We start from the raw sequence: 19,044 nt of genomic DNA on the forward strand, positions 1-19,044 counted from the left end.
CATTCTCCTTCTCCTTAGGTGAATGGAGTCTCAGACTTCAAAATAAGGACTCGACCTCCTTTGATTCCGTTGCAGACTTCAAAAGCCCAGCGTAAATGGCTATCAGTCCAAGGTGAGCATTAATTGGATAACAATTGCAAACCTTAGTGTTATTAGTATTATGCTTTGAATCCACCTAATTAACCAGATTACGTATTCATACTAGATGTCAGCCTGGAGACTTCTGTCATTGGATATGAGCCTGAGTCATCCTCCACTCCATCATCTCCTCCCTGTGCTCGACAGCGCACTCTTTCTTTCGGCTCTCCCTCGTCCATGTTGACTTCATATCAGGATATTGCAGACTGCACACTTGCCAGTGCAATTTCAGAAGTATGCAATTGTTCATCTAGGTTCAAAATATACAAGGACACATGAATGTGAAATACTTCATTGGTATGCTTGTCTGTTTTAGGTATATTTGGCCTCTGGAGGTGATGTGAGGAATCTGCTGGCTGGGAAGGCAGCAGCTGGCTGGAGGTACACTAATGCATATTGTTTTTGTATAAGTATTTTACATGTTTTCCATCCTCATATTTAATTTCTAACTAGGCACCAAGGTGTGGAAAGAGGAATTCAGGTGTTTTACAAGGCCACTTCAAGAACTTCAGCTCATGGGTTTCTTGGAGCAGTCGAGCTGGATAGACCTTTGTCCAGTCTGTGGTCTATAGTTCGAGATCACTCAAAGATTCACCTTTACAACGAGTCTGTTAAATCTGCCTGGACACGACCACTGGATGAAAGCACACAACTTGGTAAAACCCAAGATTTTTGATATCATAAAGGGTTTCTGTTGTCTAATGGTAAATTTTAAGTCACTAGCTATGTTTCCATCTACCTATTTTTATGTTTATTTTGGAATATCGCATAAAACCTGCTTAGTGGAAATGCCAAGATGCACAAATATTTTGAAAATGCACATTAAAAATGTATAATAAACTTTTTGTCCAATACCCTATGGAAATGCACTTACTGAATATATTCCAGTATGCGCATGTGATTTTATTTGAACTGATCACATGATAACAAAAATGGGCTAGATGGGACAAACCAGTGGACCTGCAACACTGTAAAACATCTTAAATGTTGTTTTGGTCATTCAAAAATCCCTTGGTCAAAGTTTGTAATCAAAATTTGGTTTGATTTTATTAACTCCAGAAGTTTCTTAAGTAAAATCGCTCCCAAAGAGTATGTGGACGTAAACTGCATTATTTTCAAATCTTTTATGCAATAAAACTTGCATTTTTGTATGGAAACATAGCTACTGATTGCCTAGTTTGACTCTAAATCTTTACAGATGAATCTTAGGCTATGTTGACTTAGTAACAAAGTCACCTGAGACTTGTATCTCTTGTAAAACATCCATATAATAAGATACTTTAATATTAAAACATTTTTGACAAAAATATTTGACAGAAAATAACTGAGAAATAAAAAGGCTTAAATCTTTTAATTGGTACACCTTAGCCTTTCCCCTTCCCCCTACCCCTCATTTGCCGCATTCACATGAAAGGGTAGGGATGTGCCAATTCTCTTTAGCTTGAAGGCATAGGGTTAAGGGGAAGGGCTAGATAGCCCACGAAACAGAGATTTTTCAGGACCACGCTCAAAACCAAGGGGTATGAAAATTTCCCAGAATACATCAGCCACAATGGCAGCATGGCTGCACATGGGAGTCAGGGAATGCACAAATGAGAATTTTTGTCTTTATTTGCAAATTTTATACAACAAACAAGCACATTTTTAATATATTCATAACTGTGTTTCTGTTTTACCTTCATGGTTTAAAAAAAATACGCTAAAACAAAAAAGTTACATTTCGCTATCTATTGTCCCTAATAAAGTAAAAGTCCTGTATAGCAGTCCCACAACAATCTGACACTCGATGACACTCAAATACCCTTTCAGAAAGGTCTAGTGGTTGGAAGTGAGCTTTTTACAGTGTCTGCCATAATGTTAATGTTGTTTTCTTGTGTTTACATAGATGAATATGGCCAGGGTGTAAATACACAGTACAGTTACAATCTTATTACCACATTATATTGTTATGATAACATGATATCATTGCCTTCATTAATCTCCTGATGATAAAAACCAAAAAATAACACAACTGGAATAACTACAGCAGTCGCGATTGTTGATCTCATATGAAGCAAGAGCTCGCGATAACACATGGTGACTTTTACTCTTTTTCTCATGCTATCTATCTATCTTTATCTCCAATTAGTCTATCTGTTGACAAACATGACAAACTGCCAGCTTAAACAGCCACGGGACTTCTGCTGCCTCAGTACAGAATCTAAACAGGTATTCTGCTTACTTTATTTTGAGATTGGCTTTATGCAAAACTCCCTTGCCTTAATTACATATTCATTTTAATCCATCCTGTTTTTTCCAGGATGATATGCGGGTGCTGGCCATGCAGTCTGTATTTGAGGAGACTCTGCCACGTCCCAGTGCTGATACTATTCGTGGTGAGATGCTACCCAGTGCGTGGATCCTTCAACCGAGTCACCGTAATGGTCGAGAGGCTGTGACTGTCATCTACTTGTTACAAGTAAGCATGTTTGTGCTTGCATCCTTGTCACTGTTTATAATTTTATTTAGTGAAGTTTATTTATAAACTAATTTCGAGAGGATCACGTGCCTATGATTGCGAGCAGCCGGTCCCGCAATATTCAATTCATGATTCATCAATCAGACGATTCCTTAACCACTATAAATACTCTAAGTTCCATATTACAGCCATCTTTGTTTTGAAGAATCCCCCCTTTCACCCCTACTCCTCCTCCTTTCCTAGATGGGTTTCACGGGGGCCCAGTGGACAGCACTGTTGCCTCACAGCAAGAACATCACTGGTTCTAGTCCTTACCAAGCCAGCCGACGTTTCTGTGCTGAGTTTACACGTTCTCCCCGTGCTCACGTGGTATTCCTCCTCAATCCCCGGTTTCCTCCCACCATCCAAAAACAAGCAACTTAAGTTAATTGACTAATCCAAATTGGCACCATAGACAAGCTCCTAGTAAGCAGTTATCTCTTAAGAGCCATCACTATCTGTTCTTTAGCTACAACAGCAGAGTTCTCGAGATCTACCTGAGCTCAAACTCCCCTCTTACCCTGCAAACAGGAGGTAGCCCCGGGCTCGAGGATCTTATGAGCTCAGGGCTCTCTCCCGGCACAGCATGCCAAACAAGCTTTATAATCAATCATCAGCTACATGTGAACTCTCGAAACTAGCATTTGCATTACGTTTGCTTAAATAGGATAAAAGAAACAGAGACCATGGGGCATAATTATATATATTTTATCACAAAAGTCCAATTTGCAATGCAAAACCAATTTTGTATAATGGGCGATTCAAAAAAGAATGGCTAGTGCATTGGTTGTGATATACACTCACTGGCCACTTTATTAGGTACACCTTACTAGTACTGGGTTGGACCCCTTTTTGCCTTCAAAACTGCCTTAATTCTTCATGGCATAGATTCAGCAAATATTCCTCAGATATTTTGGTCCATGTTAAAATGATAGCATCATGCAGTTGCTGCAAATTTGTCGGCTGTACATCCATGATGCGAATCTCCCGTTCCACCTTATCCCAAAGGTGCTTTATTGGATTGAGATCATTGGTTGATACAAGGCAGAATGGATTCATGCTTTCTTAGTGTCGATGCCAAACTCTGACCTTACCATCCAAGGTCAGTTTTCTTGTTCTTAGCTGACAGGAGTGGCACCCGGTGTGGTCTTCTGCTGCAGTCTGCCTCAAGGTTGGACTTGTTGATCGTTCAGAGATGCTTTTCTGCATATCTCGATTGTAACAAGTGGTTAATTGAGTTACTGTTGCCTTTTTGTCAGCTCAAATCAGTCTGGCCATTCTCCTCTGACCTCTTGCATCAACAAGGCATTTGGGCACACAGCACTGCCACTCACTGGATATTTTCTCTTTTTCAGACCATTCTATCTAAACCCTTGAGATGGTTGTGCGTGAAAATCCCAGCAGATCAGCAGTTTCAAAAATACTTAGATTAGCCCATCTGGCATCAACAACCATGCCACGTTCAAAGTCACTAAATCACCTTTCTTCCCCATTCTGATGCTCAGTTTGAGGTGCAGCAGATTGTCTTGACCATGTCTACATGGCAAAATGCATTGATTTGCTGCCATGTGATTGCATTAGCGAGTAGTTGGAAAAGTGTACCTAATAAACTGGCTGGTGAGCGCAAGTAAACCAAACTATATCTGCTGCTATTATTTTTGGAATTACTTATTTTGGAAAGAACGCTTTTTAGTTGTATAACCTCTTAAATACAGTAATCAATAGTCAGTTTTCTTTTCTAATTGTCCGTTGTGTCTCCCCCTATAGGTGGATTTGGGAAGTCCGTCCTTAGCCCCTAGATTGCTGAACGCAGTGTCTAGGAAGCAAGCAGCTGTAATTGCAGACCTTGATTCTTTCTTCTCTTTATGACAAATCAGGTTACACATATAGCAACAAGCACTTACACTAAAACCATGAAGGGTTTTTGCTAAGATTTGCACCTCTTTACTTGACTCTTTTTCACGTAGCACTGATGGTATGATTATACTGTGTAACAAATCATTATGCCACTTAAATCCATCTTAATATTATTAGGTAGCTATTTGGTTTGCCACCATGTGCCAAAGTATTGAATATTGTAAAAAAGAAAAGGTTATAATATATTTGAATTCATCAAAGTAAACGCCCAAAGCTATTTTGTTTTCATTTATGCATCTCATTATTATTTGATATAGACCACACTATGCATAGCTTTGCTTGTTGTAAGAAGAAAAAATCCACTGTATTTCAGTATTCCTTTAATGCATAGCATTGACTTAAGCTACTTTTAGAAATAATTATTATATAAAACTTGAACTTGACATCAGCTGTAGACTTTTTATTTTATTTTTTATATTTTTTTAATTCTGAAATATGCAGTACAGTGCCTTTTATACATGTCTTTTTTTCTGTTGTTGAATGTTTGTTGGCAGAAGAATCGTCCGGCTGTTTTCTTTTCTTGAGATATGATAGATTGACTGTCATAAAATCTTTTTGACTGCAATGCTATTGTTGACATTGCTACTCTCAGTATTGTAATATTTTTTTTCATGTATGCAAACGTGTTCTTTTAAGTTTGTCTTTTTAATGATATGCAAAAAAAATAACAACATGTTGTTATGTTATATGCAGTGGCTTCATCTATATAGTTAAGTGGTTCTCAGCTCCTGCGTGAACTGAACCATGTGGGTGTGTGAGTGTCAGATAAGACAGACCTACAATATATGCATAGTGATGGGTCTCCATCGAGCCACACCTCTACAGTTGAAGTCAGAATTATTAGCCCCCTTGTTTATTTTTTTTCACCAATTTCTGTTTAATGGAGGGAAGATTGTTTCAGCACATTTCTAAGCATAATAGTTTTAAAAACTTATTTCTGATAACTGATTTATTTTATCTTTGCCATGATGACAGTAAATAATATTTTACTTGATATTTTTCAAGACACTTCTACACAGCTTAAAGTGGCATTTAAAGGCCTAACTAGGTAAATAAGGTGAACTAGGCAGGTTAGGGTAATTTAGTAGGCAAGTTCATATATAACGAAGGTTTGTTCTATAGATTATCAGAAAAAAATTAGCTTAATTGGCTAATAATTTTGTCCCAAAAATGTTTTTTAAAAAATTAATAACTGCTTTTATTCTAGCCAAAATAAAACGAATAAGACTTTCTCCAGAAGAAAAAATATTATCAGACATACTGTGAAAATTTCCTTGCTCTGTTAAAAATAATTTGGGAAATATTTAAAAAAATAAAATCAAAAGGGGGCTAATAATTCTGACTTCAACTGTACATCTGCATTAGGATTAAAGCTGTACACTTAGACATTATAATGAAAAGGGCCTTTGCTGAAGCACTGTTGAATGTTAGACCAGTTTTTTATATTTGTGACAGCTGATCTGAAGACTTTTGTTGCCACTGAAGGAGTTATACTGTATACAGTAAATGAAGGCTATTTCTTTTCTTTTATCACATTTTGTTTTATTTACTGTAAATGTTTTCTATTTGCCAGCTGTATGCTAAATAATTTATTGTTTGATATGTTGTTTGAAAATGTTCTCTTATTTTTTTTATGTTTTGTATGCTTCCAAAAGGGTAATGGCTTTTAATTTATGAACCAGATCATATTTTTATTAAATGCATTTGGCATTTTTGTATTTTCATACACGTTTCTGTCTTTTATTTTAGTACTTATAGGTATAACACTTGTACAATGGAAGTTCGTCAGTTTGTGTCTGTGTGTGTATTAAACTGCTATAACCCTATTCTTGAACATATCATTTAATTAAATCGTTTGACCTATCGCTGTAAAACTATCCAAATGAATAAAATCTGCCTTATATTTTTAATCAGATGTTATTGCATTTCCACTTTAGGGTTAAAAAAAGACTCTTTGCAGTGGTTCATGAATAGGCGCACATATTCAGCATATCTGGCTGTTTTCTGAACTGCGTTGTTACCGTGAAAATCAGCCTGAGCGTCACGCACCTATGGTTGGTCATACATCATCAAACGTTGCAGCTGCAAGCGAAGGTGAGAGCGCTGACACGGTATTTCTTCCAGTAGTTTTATCTGTTACATATAACGTCATTGATGCTTTATTTTGTGTTCTAAATGTTGTGTAATTATGTAGCTATGTTCAATATTTACACTTTTTAAAGGCTATTTAAGAGACTAGAATACTCAAGGAAGGTACTAAATTACTAGAAGAAAGCAATAAACAGAAGACGGTGATTTCTTAGATCATTGGTGTGGTAAACACGACCTCTACTGGTGATCTGAAATCACTGTTATAATCAAATTAGGTGAAGGTAAAGGTTTGAGGCTAGTCCTAAAAGAGTGATTAGGTATGATTTTCTTGTAGTTTAATATTTTTGTCCGTGTTATATAACTGTTTATTGATTTAGGGTTTAAGTCGTGCCTGGTTCATTTCCCAATCCTGTCCACATCATTTTGTCTTAATACTGTCCTCAAAATGGAATAAGGTGGAGTCATCATGGTAGGGAACATTGCAACTAAAATGGTACTTTTGTCAAGACGAACGGGCAAATCTTGACAAGGGAAGTGTGGTTTTAACATTCCAGTTAAACAGAAACAATTAAAAAAACAAGTATTAAAAAAATACTATTTTTGCTGTTGGTTCTTTATTACAGGATTATGAGCTGATAAAGACACCTTTTCAACAATCCAATTCAAACAAGTTATGAAAGTATGGAAAACACAAATAAAAAAAGAAATGAAATATTTCTAAATGACTTTGACATATTTTACTGCAGACAATACAGCCTCGTGACTTTTTCCAAACTGAACATGTATTCCAATTTCGGTTCTTGCAACACATTTAAAAAAGTTGTAACAGTAAAGCATTTAGCACTTTGTAATCTTGCCATTTTTTTTTACAAGACTTAAGAGACATCTAGGGACTGAGAACACCACGATGAAGTGTTTCAGGTGTAATTTTGTCCCATTCTTGAGGTGGGCAACAGTATATGGGGTTTTCGTTGTTGAATTTTGCACTTCAAAATGCACCACACGTTCTCTATTAGAAACAATACCATGACAGATCCTGGCTTTTGGACTTGTTGTTGGTAACAGTCTAAATGATTATTTTCTTATTTGATCCAGAATTCACAGCATCCATTTCTTCCAAGAAATACCTGAAATACTGATTCATCTGACCACTGTACACTTTCCCACTGTGTGATTCCAGATGCCTCTGAGCCCAAAGAAATCAACAGCGCTTCTGGACACTGTTAACATATGGCTTCCTTTTGGCACAGTACAGTTTTCACTGGCATTTGTGGATGTAACTTATTGTGGTACTTGACAAAGGTTTACCAAAGTAGTCAAGGCCACGTGGTGATATCGTTTATAAATTAATGATGATTCTTAATGCAGTGCCGCCTGAGGGATCGGAGATCAAGGTAGTTTAGTCTAAACTTGCATCCTTGCCCTTTACTCACTGAAATTTCTCCATATTTCTTAAATCTTTTAATTATGTTATGCACTTTTGAAGTTGAAATATCCAAATGCCCTCCTATCTTTCTTAGAAGAACATTGTTTTTAAACATTTCAATAATTTTCTCACCTATTTGTTGCTTCTAAAGGACTAGACCTTTCTTAGATGCTGCTTTTGTACCAAATCATAATGACAATCACCTGTTGACATCACCTGTTTCAAGTTACATCCTTTTTAAACTAAATGACCTGATTACTAGCCCTAAACTGCTCCTGTCCCAACATTTTTAAAAATTTCTTTCAGGTCTGAATTTTAGAAAAGGATGTATATTTACAAATGAAGTTGACTCAGCAAAACATGAAATATTTTGTGTTCATATTGTCTGCAATGAAAGGTTTCTTAACTTTAATTTCAAACTACAATACAAGGTAAAGTGTGACTTTTAAGGCTGTGATTTATTTAATTCATATCTTAAAGTCAAATATTATATGTAAATAGTTCACAGTAAAACGGAATTCTTTTACTCTTTCCCTATACCATAAATGCTTTTATTCCTTTAACTTGTCATTTCTTGAAATAAAAGTATCTTTAGTGCCACCATCGCTGACACTGTGGGCCCTATCATACACCCGGTGCAATGCGGCGCAAGGCTGCACAGTTGTTGTTTGCTAGTTTCAGCTTGGCGCAAGAGTCGTTTTGACGTTTTGCACCATGCTGTTTAAATAGCAAATGCATTTGCGCTCATATGTGCACCCATAGGCGTTCTGGTCTAAAAAAGGAGGTGTGTTAAGGTGCATTGCTGTCGCATTGCTATTTTGAGGAACCAAAATAGACTGTTCAATAGACCAGATCAAAGCAGGCCTGTAGTGACACAAATGACCATTTTGTCACTTGAGGTGTTGTAGGGTTGTTTCTGACGCGTGAGAGCTCAACAAACGAATCATCCTCCAAATACTGCTTATCAGATTTATTTTTTGCACAGACAGTTCTTATGGTTCAATTTCCACTCACAGTCTGATATATAAATGCTCATAAAATCACATTGAATGCCTCAATAAAGCTCTTTCAAACACGGTCAAAAAATGTTGTGCTTCCCTCTAATTACACACCTGTTGTTCTAAGTCTTTGTCTACCTATATACTCCTCCAAACCCCCACTCCACCCAGTGGTCAAAAACAGCATTACAAAAAACATAATGGCTCTTACACCCCGGCCCCTAATTGTACATGGCAGGTAGACATAACAATTCAACAATGTACATACAAAGAGCCATTAAAGCAACACTATAAACATTGCATTAATCAATTCTGTGTAGGTGTCAAATTTAACAGTCTTTACCATCAGTCCATTATATTTCCATGTTGTCATACAACAGACAAAGTTTTGTCACGGGTCTCTCAAGTACACTGGTTTTAGTTTGTACTCGCACAGAACGAACAAGTCCATTTTTATCTGGAAAAACCTCCAGAATTCGCCCCATTAACCAAGACCCTCGAGGGGCAGACGAGTCCACAATGACAACAATGTCACCAGGAACAAAGTTTCTCCTTTCCTTATTCCATTTCTGCCGATCTTGAAGCACAGGCAAATATTCATTTGTCCATCTTTTCCAGAATAAGTCACACATATACTGGACCTGTTTCCATCTCCTCTTGCTGTATAATTCAGATTTTTCAAATAATCCAGGTGGTAATACTGGTTTACCTTTCATCTGAAGAAGATGGTTTGGAGTAAGTGGCTCCAAATCATTGGGGTCATCTGACAACTTAGTTATTGGGCGATCATTTAGAATGGCCTCAATTTCACATAGTACAGTATGGAATCCTTCATCATCCAAAATCTGCTGATGTAGGATGGAATTCAAAATTCTTTTGACCATTCTGATTACACGTTCCCAGATTCCACCATAATGCGAACCTCCTGGAGGATTGAAACTCCACTGGACACCTTTCTGGAGCATTGCCCTTTGAATCTTGTTTTGATTCCATGATCTCAGTGATTCCTTTAATTCCTTTTCTGCGGCAACAAAGTTGGTACCATTATCTGATCTTATTTGAGTTACTTGCCCTCGTCTGCAGATAAATCTTCGAAGAGTGTTAATACATGAATCAGTGTCCAATGAGTAGGCGACTTCCAGATGAACTGCTCGACTTGCCATGCAAGTAAAGATGACTCCGTAACGTTTTACAATGGAGCGTCCTCTTTTAACTTCCACAGGACCAAAATAATCCACCCCAACATTCGAAAATGGAGGCAAATCGGGAAGGAGTCGTTCCTTTGGCAAGTCTGCCATCTTCTGCTCACCCACCTTAACTCCAAAACGTCTACAATGGCCACAACTCGATATAATCCTTCTGGCAGCTGCATTACCCTTAATGATCCAATATCTTTTCCTCAGCTCTGAAAGCATATAATTTCTTCCACTGTGACCTAACTGTTGGTGTATATGACGCAAGATGAGCGTGGCAATATGCTGATCCTTAGCCAGAATGATCGGATGCTTTCTTTCTTCCGGCATAGCAGAATTTCTCAATCGTCCTCCTACTCTCAAAATACCGTCTTGATAGACGGGATCCAATTTATACAGCTTGCTGTCTCGGCTTATTTTTGAAACAGGTGAAACTGACAGAGCATCGATTTCCTTTTTAAACTGTTGCCTTTGACTGAATGCAACAATAGCTACTTCAGCTTCATTCAAATCCTGCAAACTTAAATTTGGTGTAACCACAGAACCAATTAGTTTTCGAAGTTCTTTCTCCGTCTTTTTAGAAGTTACTCCAGAAGAGTCTAAAGAGGCTTGAATTTCCTTTCTCTTTTGACTTCGTTGTTTCAGAACTGTCTTTAATTTCAAGAGCCAAGCAACAGCAACCTTCAACTTTGTCCAGTCTGAGAAATGAGTAATCAGCCTATGAGTAGCATTTGACTGTTCACTTACAAGAGTGCTATTTACACATATGTTCCTCTTGACTTCAGGATCATCTGCTTTAAGAGCAGAATCAAATATTTGTGCTGGCCATTCTTCCACTGGTTTCCACAGATAACTTGGTCCATTGATCCATTCTCTGTTTGTTAACAGCTGATCTGCTTTCAGACCTCTGGAGCAACAGTCTGCTGGATTTTGAGTCGTAGGTATGTATCGCCACTGTAATGGTGTTGTAATTTCTCTTATTGCAGAGATCCTGTTGGCGACAAAGGTAAGAAAACGTTTGTCCTCATTTTTTATGTATTTCAACACGGACGTACTATCTGTCCAGAATACTGAATCAACCAATGGAAACTGCATCTCTGCCCTTAACATTTTGTCCACTCGAGCAGCAAGCACAGCAGCTGTCAATTCAAGACGTGGAATAGTTACTGATTTCAAAGGTGCTACTCTAGCTTTACTGAGTAGGAATGTTACGTGAACATCATGTTTTGTCTCCATTCTAAGGTACGTCACAGTGCCATATCCAAGTGTACTTGCGTCAGCAAAATGATGCAACTGAACGTTGGTAAGTTCATCCATTCCTGCTGGTTTTAGACATCTGTCCATCTTGAAATCTGCCATCTTCTCAAGCTCTTTTAACCATAAAGACCACTGCCTTTGGAGATTTGAGGGTAGCAGATCATCCCATCCACATCTTATCCTACATAACTCTTGCAGGAGAATTTTTGCTGTAAGAGTGAATGGAGCCAAAAATCCTAAAGGATCATAGACAGAGCATACCTTTGACAGGACACCCCGCCTGGTGCAAGGATGATCTTTGCTAGTTATTTTAAAATTGAAAGTGTCGGATTCAACACACCACCACAAACCAAGAGCTCTTTCCATTGGCAACTGGTCCTTGTCCAGATCCATCATTTTTATGCCCTGGGCTCGGTGTTCTTCAGGTACACTTTGTAGCACAATACGGCTATTGCTGATCCATTTTATTAACTGGAAACCTCCTGCTAAGCAGACATCTGTGAGATCCTTGATCATCAAGACGGCCTCTTCCTCAGAAGGTACACTTTTCAAACAATCATCCATGTAGAAGTTTGTGTGAATTGTGTCAATTACCTTTTCAGGAAAGTCATCTTTGTTGTCCTCAGCAGTTCTACGTAAAGCATAGCAAGCACAACTTGGGGACGACACAGCACCAAACAAATGCACTTTCATCCTGTATTCCACAGAGTCCTGATTGATATCACCATCTGGCCACCATAGGAAACGAAGAAAGTCAGTATCTTCTTCTGCAACTTTAACCTGGTGAAACATTGCTTTTACATCAGCCATAAATGCAATAGGCTCTTGTCGAAACCTCACAAGAACTCCCAACAGTGAATTTGTCAGATTAGGACCCTGCAGAAGCTGATCATTCAATGATGTACCTTTAAAGGCAGCTCCACAATCAAACACCACTCTTAATGTTTGCTTCTTGGGGTGATAAACCCCATGGTGAGGGATATACCAAACTTTCCCTTCATCCTGTTTTAATTGATGTAACGGTACTATTTCGGCATAACCGTGTTTAATTACCTCATCCATGAAATCTTTATATTCTTGATGGAAAATCTTGTTTCTTTCAAATTTCCTTTTCAATCCAATTAAGCGCTGTTTAGCCACACAAAGGTTGTTTGGCAACATGGGAATTTCCATCCTAAAAGGAAGATTCAATTTATAATGTCCATCTTGAAACTCAATTGACTTGCTTACCTTTTCCATAAAGGCATGCTCTTCTCTTGACATTTCCTTCTTTTCAACAGAATTCTCATTAAAGTCATGATTGTATTGTTTACCAAGCATATCCTCCAATTTTCTTACAGAAATCCTGTTAACAGTCACACCTGAACATTTGACCTTATTCCTGCTTCCTTGGAGTGGTCCATTTACAACCCATCCCAATAGGGTTCTAACTGCATAAGGTCCATCTCCATTGCTGTTTATAACCTCCCAGGGCTCCATTACCCTGGAAGCATTTGCTCCAATCAGCAAATCCACATCAGCAGGAATTTGAGGAATCTCAACACCTTTCAGATATGGCCAATTTTCCAAATCCTTTTGAGTGACAATGTTGTCTCTGGATACAGGCATTCTTTCTTGAGTGAAGACTTCTGGAAGACTATAAAAGGTGTCATCAAGAAGGTTAGACACTTCCAATCCAGCCAAAACAGTGCTATTAACAGCCCTTTGATTGCCCATTGTTTTCAAAACAATATTAGTTTCCTTTCCCTTTAATTTCAAACTATGCATTAAGCGTTCTGAACAAAATGTGGCAGAACTGCCAGGATCCAAAAATGCATAGGTTTGAATTACCGTTTGTCCTTTGCTGGATTTGACTTGAACTGGTACAATTGATAATGCACAGTCTCCATCGTCACCGGCCCCTGTTTGACCACATGTTGTAAGGGCAACATGTGCACTACTTAAAGATGAATGACTTTGTTCTTGAGTGCACACTCTTTCCTTTTGTTGGATATGCAAAATGCTGGGATGCTTTTGACCACACACTGTACAAGTCAAGCGCTTATCACATCTTTTACTTATGTGTCCAAAAGAAAGACAGCCAAAACAAACACCTTTTTCCTTTAGAAAGTTCAATTTGTCTTTATGCAGCTTGTTTTGCATTTGTGTACACTGCTCCAATAAGTGATCACGTTTGCAGCACAAACATACAACTGGGGCCTTTGATCTTAAATCAGTCTCACAGCATTGAATTGATTTATTGTTGGTGACAACCGTTGTTGCAAAGCTGTTTCTAACTTTAGTCTTAGGTTGGAATTTCTGTTGCACAGGCTGGGTACTCTGGATATCACCAAACAAGGGATCTGATGACATTTTGACTTGACGTTCAACAAATATCACAATATCTTTAAACCGTGCTCTCTGCTTGCGTCTTTCCATTAACTCACATGCAACAGTTCTCCAATTTTCCCTTAATTTGTAAGGCAACTTCATGATGATGGTTTTCAAATTGCTTGGCATCTCTAGCTCTTCCATATAGTCAATTTCTTCCATTACATTACAGCATCCACGCAAAAAGAGAGCATAACTCTGCAATGAATTTACATCCTCAGATTTTATTGAAGGCCATGCCAAAACCTTTTCTACATATGCAGAAGCTATTTTGAATTCATTGCCGTAATGTTCCTTTAACAATGCTTTAGCTTGCACATACCCTCTTTGTGCATCCATATGCTGACAACTGCGCACAATCTCCCTTGGCTGACCTTGTGTATATTGTTCCAGAAAGTATAAACAATCTCTACTATTTTTGGTTTTGTCTTCTATTCCATGCTCAAATGCTCTCATAAAAGTTTTATATTGCAGAGGATTGCCATCAAACACAGGAATATCTCTTTGAGGCAGTGTGCTGGATTGTTGTTGTTGTACAAGCAGAGTGGTAATCTCATTTTGTTTTTGCAAGATATTACAAAGGTTCGAAGTTATTATTCCATCACTGTTCTGCATTACACTTGAGGATTGCATTTGTGACGTGAAATGAGGATCAATTTGTGGCACACTGTGAATTTGCTGAATCACGTTCCTTGAGCTTTCTTGCAGGGGGACTTCTATTGGCACATATGCCTCTGCATGAGGGTTGAGAGTAACAGTTCCTTTATCACAATATGCATTCATATCATCAGTGCAGGTTTTGAGAGACTGATTATTTAAAACAGCAATTTTTGCAGTAGCGGCTGCAATCTCTGCATCAATATCCAGCTGTTCTTGTCTATGTCTCAGCTTTTCTTGTTGTACCTCCAAAGTATGCTTTTCCTTTAAAGCAGCTGCACGCGCCATTAATGCAGCTTTCTCTGCCTCTGCCATGATTCGTGCTGAAGCAGCAGAAGATCTCCCACTACGTACACTGCTTGAACTTTTCTTACTGGACGATTTACTGGATTTACATGAGGATATGTTGGAAATGCTATCATCTGGATTAACATCCTCTTGACATACCCTTGCATCAACACCAGAACATGAAACTTGACTTTCAGCGCTCAACCATTTCTCAACATCATCTACAAACTCATCGCAAATCAACATCTTTCCATTGAACCATGTTTGTTGTTTTTCCTTTTCTTCACTGGGCAAAAGAACCATCACCGAATTGTGCATTTCCTTTGTTTCGTCTCTCAATTTGATGAATTTCTCAAAGGAACACTGCACCTCCTTTTCATATTCTCGGTTGGACATAAAATCCTTTATAATAGCCATTAAGTTCTTTGCCTTGCTTAGTTTACACTTTCGTGTCTTTTGCAGAGTTTCCAATTTTTCCAATAAAGCCTTAGGAGTAAGCTTAATGAGCCGCTTTTCCCTCACATGCTCTGTTTCAAACTTCTCAAATGGCACAATAGTCTCTGTCTGTTCACAGGTAGTCGCACCATCATCATCACAATTCATTAAACTCATATTCACAGCTGAAATCGTTTGCCTCCTAAGCAACTTTAAAACTTAAGCAACCAATGCATTGGATTTACGCTATTGTGTGCACACAAAGTCATTCATTAAGTAGCGCTACACATACCTTTGTTTCATTCATTCAGTTCATCACGGCTGCTCCTCAAGAAAGTCCAAAAATGATGCATGATGATCCACAAAGAAGCCATTTTTTGACAAATGTAGTGACACAAATGACCATTTTGTCACTTGAGGTGTTGTAGGGTTGTTTCTGACGCGTGAGAGCTCAACAAACGAATCATCCTCCAAATACTGCTTATCAGATTTATTTTTTGCACAGACAGTTCTTATGGTTCAATTTCCACTCACAGTCTGATATATAAATGCTCATAAAATCACATTGAATGCCTCAATAAAGCTCTTTCAAACACGGTCAAAAAATGTTGTGCTTCCCTCTAATTACACACCTGTTGTTCTAAGTCTTTGTCTACCTATATACTCCTCCAAACCCCCACTCCACCCAGTGGTCAAAAACAGCATTACAAAAAACATAATGGCTCTTACAAGGCCTATAATCCAGCGCAGAGTGCATTATTTGTGTGTCTCACTTAAACATTGCTTAATACACAGAGGATGTTTAGCAATATGCAAATATCTTTACAAATGAAAAAATAATTAAAGGATTAAAATATTACAAAAATTATTATTTTCTATAGCCTACATAAATATAAAAACCATACTTTCATGCCTTCTTCATCTAGGGGGGCTTTTTCAGTTTATTCATAAAAATTTGCTTTTGAATAATGTTATTATCAGTAGTGTAGTATTTATAATATGCTGATTTATATTTATTTTATCAAAAACAAGCTTTGCCTACCTGTCAGGTTTTAGACCATATGGGGCTTTTGCGCCCTGCGCTTTGGACTTTGCACATGAACCGTCAAAAAAGAGCCCTGTGTGTTTTATATTAAAAGGTTTATGTAAACCATCAATTACACAAATATACATATATAAGGCTTCACCAAGGTTAATTGTAACTTTAAGAAAAACAGAGTTTTAGTAGGCTACACTAATTAAACACTTTCTCAAAACGTATACTTGGGCAAGAAAATCAACACTCAAAAAATCATCACCTTAGAATTATAAGGTTCTATCTGATTGTTTTTGTCAAAATTGAGTTATTCACATATTCTTATTAACTACAACTTATTTACATTATGTGATGTTTTTTATAAGTTGTTTACATTTTAAGACTTTTTATTTAAAAAACAAAAACAGTTTATCTACAAAGTCAAACTCTCATAAGGTTCTTTCAGTGAGCCAATCAGCATTCCAGTCAGGATCAGCTTTCTTTGTAATTTCGCCGGACTGCTTCATTGACAGCAAAAAAAATAAATAAATAAATAAAACAGAAAGACAAAATCATTCAACATCAGGCTAAATAATGTCGCCACACTACACAAAATTGAGATGTGTGTAAATGTGATGATTTAGAAATAACATTTCTATAGTAAATGTGAAATATTTTTATTTGTGTATATAGTCAGTCAAACATTTTTCAGGGTTTATTAAACTCATTTGCTCATTGTCTGCTTTCCTTTTAAAGTCTTCAATTTGAAATTAAGCCTTGAAGGGCAAATAATTAATTTAATTATATGTTCCATATATTGAATGAATCAAATTCAATAGTTTATATAAAGCATAAACTTCAATAATGACTATATTAATTATAAAAAAATTAACAGCTGCACTGGACAAAATATTTAGCACAGCCTTATATGCTTAATTTGAACAAGAAAAATATATTAATTCTAAAACATGAAATAAATGTTACAAAAAGCAAAAATTTAAATTTCTCAAGCATCAACACATTGTTACAACATCAAATTATTTATATATTTTTGATTGTGTTTCTTGATAAGTAGTCCTTTTATGAGTGATCTGCCAGATAGAACCTTATAATTCCAAGTGGAAAATGACTTTTTAGAATTTAGGTTCTATCTGCATTTACTGTGTGTTTTTTTAACTCCAATTTGCAAATCTAAGAGAACTTTAATAATTTACATTTAAAGCACATTTAGGGTCTCTGTCGTGTTAATGTATGAACGAGAATTGTTACACACATATTGCTTGCTATATAGAATGCAAAAACCTGAAGCTCAATAACTCAAAATCATTTAGAATGCAGATAGAACCTTAATTTTTGACGAAATTGCTTGTTTAGACTGCTAATTTAAAATGAGCTGGAACAGCACAATTCTTGAGATTTTTTTGGGAACAGCTTAATTGTTTTATGTTTAATCTACTTAAATTTGTTAACTTAATCGATTTGTGTTGGAACATCATGAATGAATTTGTGTGGAACTGCATTTTTTTTCGCAGTGATTAGGTGCACTTTTACATAAAAGTTTTTTTACTGGCATCAGTGCTTCCATGAAGAACCTTTTACACCAACCTTTTCATTAAACAAAAGTTATAATTTAATGTAGAAAATGTCTTTACATAATTAAAAAGTTAATTACATTAAGAAAAAAGCTTATTTGAAGAACTTTTCTTTTGGGAACCAAAAGGTTTCCTCTATGGCATCACAGTGCTAACCCTCTTTTGGTTCTTCCTGGAACCTTTATTTTTTAAGAGGAACAAATTGTTAGGCAGTAGCTACTGTATACATAAACTTTAAATATTCAATTGTTTTTTTTCCGTTCTTTTCTCAGAATCAAACGTAATGTTCAGATGTAAAAACCATAAAGTGCCTTTTGAAATTTTCTTCTAAAATGAATTTTTTTTGTCAGGCTCGTTTGTGCAGTGTCAGTAATTTTACATTTATAGCTTAGACTAAATTCTTGGGATTGCCTTTAAAGTGAGATAACTGAACATAAACAGACTTGTAAGGATGACGTTTTGTAGACTTGGAAGTAACAAGTGTTTACCAAAGCGATTTTAGACTAGGCTATATACTCGCACACGTCGCAATCGATTGTTTACGTTTAATTATTGTCAATTATTGAATTATGAATGTACGGTAAGCTTGTGATATTTCAGTGGAGGCGGGCAGTGGAAGGGTGGGGGACGCCATTTAAAGTCAGTGACTCTTGACAGGAATGCGCGTCCCCTGCGCTCAGGCTGCGCTCCGCTCCTCCGCTTTATTTTTAACACTTTGGGTGGGTCAACCCGCGGCTGATGAGAATGAGCGCAGGCAGCGGAGACCCTGCGCGCACTCCCTGCCCCTGCAGCAGCTCTGCCCCACCGTGACCTAGACCTCTGAGCCTCTCATGGGATTGGTATTACCCTTCAAATAACGGACTTTTATTATAAATACTTCGACAAGAAGCACGTTACTCCTGGACCGTCTTTCATTTGTGTAGGTAAGCAGCTTGTTTCATGTAAAACTGTGTATAGTTAGTTTCAGTGTTGTGTAAAAAGTAATATATTACAATCTTACGTCTATCTTAACGTTTAAAAAACGCAAAAATAATAACATAACACATACATCCACATTAGTTAGGCTACTTTATAAAGTAACTAAGTAGCACATTTAGTTATGCAGTGAGTTTAAGTTTGTAATATTTTACTTTTAAAAGTAACTTTACTTAACTTTTTCTTCAAGTTCAA

The 19,044-nt window shown here is 37.0% G+C and overlaps 3 protein-coding genes across 6 annotated transcripts in view; 2 read left to right on the forward strand and 1 right to left on the reverse strand.

The window, feature by feature from the left end:
• The window catches only part of stard9 (StAR-related lipid transfer (START) domain containing 9), a 78,189-nt gene extending 71,913 nt beyond the window's left edge, over positions 1-6,276 (forward strand). Inside the window, exons 26-32 of the mRNA XM_001921870.8 lie at positions 19-112; positions 206-372; positions 455-519; positions 592-794; positions 2,267-2,346; positions 2,438-2,596; positions 4,403-6,276. Of these exons, the coding sequence (XP_001921905.4) occupies positions 19-112; positions 206-372; positions 455-519; positions 592-794; positions 2,267-2,346; positions 2,438-2,596; positions 4,403-4,504 (870 nt within the window). The 3' untranslated portion in view covers positions 4,505-6,276. The remainder of the gene's footprint in view (positions 1-18; positions 113-205; positions 373-454; positions 520-591; positions 795-2,266; positions 2,347-2,437; positions 2,597-4,402) is intronic.
• Positions 1-15,901, reverse strand: part of LOC141378433 (uncharacterized) — a 283,306-nt gene extending 267,405 nt beyond the window's left edge. The window contains exons 1-4 of one of the 3 annotated variants that reach the window (XM_073927813.1): positions 12,112-15,901; positions 11,868-11,999; positions 11,536-11,753; positions 9,027-11,251 (exon numbers count right to left, since the gene is read on the reverse strand). In XM_073927813.1, the coding sequence (XP_073783914.1) occupies positions 11,985-11,999; positions 12,112-15,444 (3,348 nt within the window). In that variant the 5' untranslated portion in view covers positions 15,445-15,901 and the 3' untranslated portion in view covers positions 9,027-11,251; positions 11,536-11,753; positions 11,868-11,984. Of the gene's footprint in view, positions 1-8,933 lie in introns of those variants that run through there. The other 2 variants (XM_073927812.1, XM_073927811.1) reach the window with 2 other exon arrangements.
• A 2,636-nt stretch (positions 15,902-18,537) lies between these two features.
• Positions 18,538-19,044, forward strand: part of sptb (spectrin, beta, erythrocytic) — a 34,391-nt gene continuing 33,884 nt past the window's right edge. Inside the window, exon 1 of one of the 2 annotated variants that reach the window (XM_005158850.5) lies at positions 18,538-18,797. The gene's annotated coding sequence lies outside the window, so the exon portion shown is untranslated. The remainder of the gene's footprint in view (positions 18,798-19,044) is intronic. The other variant, XM_005158851.6, reaches the window with a different exon arrangement.

Source organism: Danio rerio, chromosome 17 (assembly GCF_049306965.1).
Source record: "Danio rerio strain Tuebingen ecotype United States chromosome 17, GRCz12tu, whole genome shotgun sequence".
NCBI lineage: Eukaryota > Metazoa > Chordata > Actinopteri > Cypriniformes > Danionidae > Danio > Danio rerio.